We start from the raw sequence: 4,387 nt of genomic DNA on the forward strand, positions 1-4,387 counted from the left end.
CTTGGCAGTGAGAGCTTGGGTCAACTTCCTTATTTTAAGAGTTTAATCATTGCTTAATTTTGGTGTTTTGATAATGTCACATATTTCCATCTGTGAGCAGATTTGCTGAGTTGCAGTAATCGGAGAGGAAGCTGAACTCTGAACTGATGCTTGTCCTCTTGAAGCATCCATCTGCTCCGGGGACAGCAGAAGCGAAAGTGTTTAGCTAGCATGATTATTAATTGTCTTGTATCAAATAATGTTCTGTCATGAGGTCTGCATTTTTCCCCCCCTCCCTTAGGCAGTCTCATGACCCAAATGTAACTAGGGGYGTGAAAACTAAATAAAAGAGGTTGAACTACAGGGGGTCTCTCAGAACGGTGGATTTGGGTGTACGAGAGACTTCCTGTCCAGCGTTCTCCTCACTTTGATTCTAAACCTGGTTTGATTGTCTCATTTGCTCCTCTGTTTTTGTATATGATTAGGAAAAACACCTATCACAGATACAGAGAAATAACTTTGTGACTTTTCTCATTTCTTTGTCTTCATTCAGGACAAGCTGCAGTTTCTAACCTTAAATGTCATCTGAAGCAGAGGTCCCAGTGTGTGTTTGAGGGCATCTCTAAAGCAGGAAACCCAACCCTTCTGAATCAGATCTACACAGAGCTCTACATCACAGAGGGAGGGACTACAGAGCTCAATGATCAACATGAGGTCAGACAGATTGAAACAACATCCAGGAAACAACACAAACCAGAAACAACCATCAGACAAGAAGACATCTTTAAACTACCACCTGGAAGACATCAACCAATCAGAACAGTCCTGACAAAGGGAGTGGCTGGCATTGGGAAAACAGTCTTAACACAGAAGTTCACTCTGGACTGGGCTGAAGACAGAACCAACCAGGACATCCACTTCCTGTTTCCATTCACCTTCAAACAGCTGAATGTGCTGAAAGAGACAAAGTTCAGCTTGGTGGAACTTCTTCATCACTTCTTTTCTGAAACCAAAGAAATGTGCAGCTTTGAAGACTTCCAGCTGCTCTTCATCTTTGATGGTCTGGATGAGAGTCGACTTCCTCTGGACTTCCACAGGAACCAGGTCCTGACTGATGTCACAGAGTCCACCTCAGTGGATGTTCTGCTGACAAACCTCATCAGGGGGAACCTGCTTCCCTCTGCTCGCCTCTGGATAACCACAAGACCTGCAGCAGCCAATCAGATCCCTGCTGACTGTGTCCACATGGTGACAGAGGTCAGAGGCTTCACTGACCCTCAGAAGGTGGAGTACTTCAGGAAGAAGTTCAGCGATGAGGAGAAGGCCAGCAGGATCATCTTCCACATCGAGACCTCACGAAGCCTCCACATCATGTGCCACATCCCAGTCTTCTGCTGGATCACTGCTACAGTTCYGGACCATGTGTTGAAGAGCAGAGAGGGAGGAGAGCTGCCCAACACCCTGACTGAGATGTACATCCACTTCCTGCTGGTTCACACCAAAGTCAAGAAGGTCAAGTATGATGGAGGAGCTGAGACGGATCCACACTGGAGTCCAGAGAGCAGAATGATGATTGAGTCTCTGGGAAAACTGGCTTTTGATCAGCTGAAGAAAGGAAACCTGATCTTCTATAAATCAGACCTGACAAAGTGTGGCATCGATATGACAGCAGCCTCAGTGTACTCAGGAGTGTTCACCCAGATATTTAAAGAGGAGAGAGGACTGTACCAGAACCAGGTGTTCTTCTTCATCCATCTGAGTGTTCAGGAGTTTCTGGCTGCTCTTCATGTCCACCTGACCTTCATCAAACATGGACTCAACCTGATGGGAGATGATCAAATCAAATTCAAGATGATGAAACTTTTTCAGAAGATAACACTAAATCATGTTCATCAGAGTGCTATAGACAAGGCCTTAAAGAGTCCAAATGGACACCTGGACTTGTTCCTCCGGTTCCTCCTGGGTCTTTCTCTGCAAACCAATCAGACTCTCCTACGAGGCCTGCAGACACAGACAGGAAGTAGCTCACAGACCAATCAGGAAACAGTCCAGTACATCAAGATGAAGATCAGTGAGAATCAGTCTGCAGAGAAAAGCATCAATCTGTTCCACTGTCTGAATGAACTGAATGATGCTTCTCTAGTGGAGGACATCCAACAGTCTCTGAGGTCAGGACGTCTCTCCACAGATAAACTGTCTCCTTCTCATTGGTCAGCTCTGGCCTTCATCTTAATATCATCAGGAAAAGTTCTGGATCATTTTGACCCAAAGGAATATTCTACTGATGATAAGGCTATTGAGAGGCTGCTTCCAGTGGTCAAAGTCTCCATACATTCTGAGTAAGTACAGATATTGTAAAAAATAGTGCTGAAATTGTTGCTTTTTGTTCATAGAGCGCTGAGGGATACTTGAAATAACAGCATAGTAAGAGTGGGACAATTGGACATGGATGTCTCCACCCTGTTTAACAACAGGTTGTCTCTCTAAAGATGGCTTCTTCTCTCATCCCTCAAACCTGGAAATGTTGTGGTTGGAGTCAGTCTGAAGGTCATGGCCATCTGTGAACAGGCAGAGGAGCAGCTTCATTTTCATTGTACCCACAGTAAAATGCAGCCATGTCAGCCAATTAATACGATCCTGATACTCTGGTTCAGTTGTAGCACATCTGAATCAGTTGATAAGGTTAGTACTGCAGGTTACTGCTGGTCTTGTATGATCTTGTTTCTGTGAGGAAGTAGTTTCATTTCTTACATTTATCCTGAAAAGTCCAATGTTTTTTTTTAATAACATTATTTCTCAGAGCATATAAGTCACTATCAGTGACACGTGGAGTTTTAAATGTCAGTATGAGAGAGATGCTGTTGTCATTGTTACTTTCCTCTTGTGAATAAATATGGCTTATTATAGCAGTTTTTGTAGGAGATGAGTCCCTCCTAAAGATTTTTTTCTCTAAGCTGAACCCCTAATCAGTAGATACTGTGTTACACTCCTGCTCATAACTTTAAGACCAGTTGAAAATGGCAAGACATTTTGCACTGTTTGATCATAAGGAATGTTTTAAGTAGAGCTTCAAAATGCAAAAACAAGAAATGTGAGTGAGACAAAAACAAACATCTGAGTCAGCATTTTATTGCAAACAACTGAAATAGGCTGTTCATCAGCTGATCAAAAGTTTAAAACCATATCTAAAAATCCAAAACCCCTGAAGGAACCTTGTGCCTCATTGCCTGAATTCAAGATCCAGTCTTGTATTTTAAACTTTCTGATCATTGAAGCCATATGGTTTAAACAGAGAATGAGAGTGTGTGTCTTATCAAGTGTTCCATTCTGTCTGTAATATAAATAAGGTTTAGTTTTATGTTTTTAATGTCTGATGTAAAGGTGCCTCACAGGGTGAGATCAGGAGGTCAGATGTACTTTAAGAGGTTGATTCACCATTATTATTATTATAAAGTCTTCTCTTAAGCCGGGTTCCCACCAAATGTGTTTGGAGCAGCCAAGATGCTCCAGCTGCATGCGTTTGGCTGCTTGTCAACAGATGACCGTTCACACTGAACGCATCTGAAGACGCGCAATGGGAGGAGTGTCTTTGTTCATTTTCTGGTCTGTTGACATTTGAAATAAAGATAAAATAAATAAAATAGCTTTGCTTCATTTACTAAAGAGCAAGCAAACTTGCACACTGCAAATAATTAATTCATCAGATAATTTAGAGGTGCTCTGATGGACCTTTTTTTTCTCAGACCGGGACAAGACTGTCTTTAATGACAGGTGAAATAAAGATAAAATAAATAAAATGGCTTTGTTTTATTTGCTAAAGAGCAAGCGAACTTGCACACAGCAGATAATCAATTCACCAGATAATTTAGAGGTGGTTTAGTTTCACCGCTCCAGTGAGCTGAGGGAATTTTTTTTGTCCTGAGCTCAGCAAGCTGCTACCTCACCACATCGGTGCTGATAACTCCAGCCAGAACATCAACTGCAGATGGTCGATTTCAGCTAAAGGCTCCTGTCCGTCTGTGCCGGGTTCAGGATACCATCATGTGAAATACATATTCTCCCCCAACTGTTTACTGCTGTGCGGTGAGCAGCCGAAGTTCAATTAGTTGAACGTTAGCAGCCGCTGCTTTGGACCTTGCCGCATGTACGGAAAATACTCTGCCACATCCTACTGCTACCTTGCGCGCTGCTCTGAACTGCCAAAACGTGCCGTAACACTCTGCGCTGCTCCTAGATGCGCGGCCACCATAGACTTTGCATGTAAACTGGCTGCTTTGGCTGCTCCAAACGCTTTTGGTGTGTACCCGGCTTTAGACCAGTCTGGGCTGCTACAGAGGGCCTTATTATTTTTGTTCTGATAAGACCAAGGCCTTTTTCACTCACTCAAAAAAAGACTCAGTAATGAGTA

At 43.0% G+C, this 4,387-nt stretch overlaps 2 protein-coding genes across 2 annotated transcripts in view; both read left to right on the forward strand.

The window, feature by feature from the left end:
• Positions 1 to 525: 525 nt before the first annotated feature.
• On the forward strand, positions 526 to 3,754 carry LOC106535119 (protein NLRC3; the record flags this gene model as incomplete). Its single annotated transcript, XM_014032026.1, has 3 exons — positions 526 to 2,318; positions 2,469 to 2,596; positions 3,723 to 3,754. Coding segments are annotated over 3 exons (1,953 nt in total), but the record flags the coding sequence as incomplete, so codon positions are not given.
• A 367-nt stretch (positions 3,755 to 4,121) lies between these two features.
• Positions 4,122 to 4,387, forward strand: part of LOC106535120 (protein NLRC3-like) — a 1,663-nt gene continuing 1,397 nt past the window's right edge. Inside the window, exon 1 of the mRNA XM_014032027.1 lies at positions 4,122 to 4,190. Coding sequence (XP_013887481.1) covers positions 4,122 to 4,190 — 69 coding nt within the window. The remainder of the gene's footprint in view (positions 4,191 to 4,387) is intronic.

The sequence above is a fragment of the Austrofundulus limnaeus genome, unplaced genomic scaffold (genome assembly GCF_001266775.1).
Source record: "Austrofundulus limnaeus strain Quisiro unplaced genomic scaffold, Austrofundulus_limnaeus-1.0 Scaffold1366, whole genome shotgun sequence".
Classification (NCBI taxonomy): domain Eukaryota; kingdom Metazoa; phylum Chordata; class Actinopteri; order Cyprinodontiformes; family Rivulidae; genus Austrofundulus; species Austrofundulus limnaeus.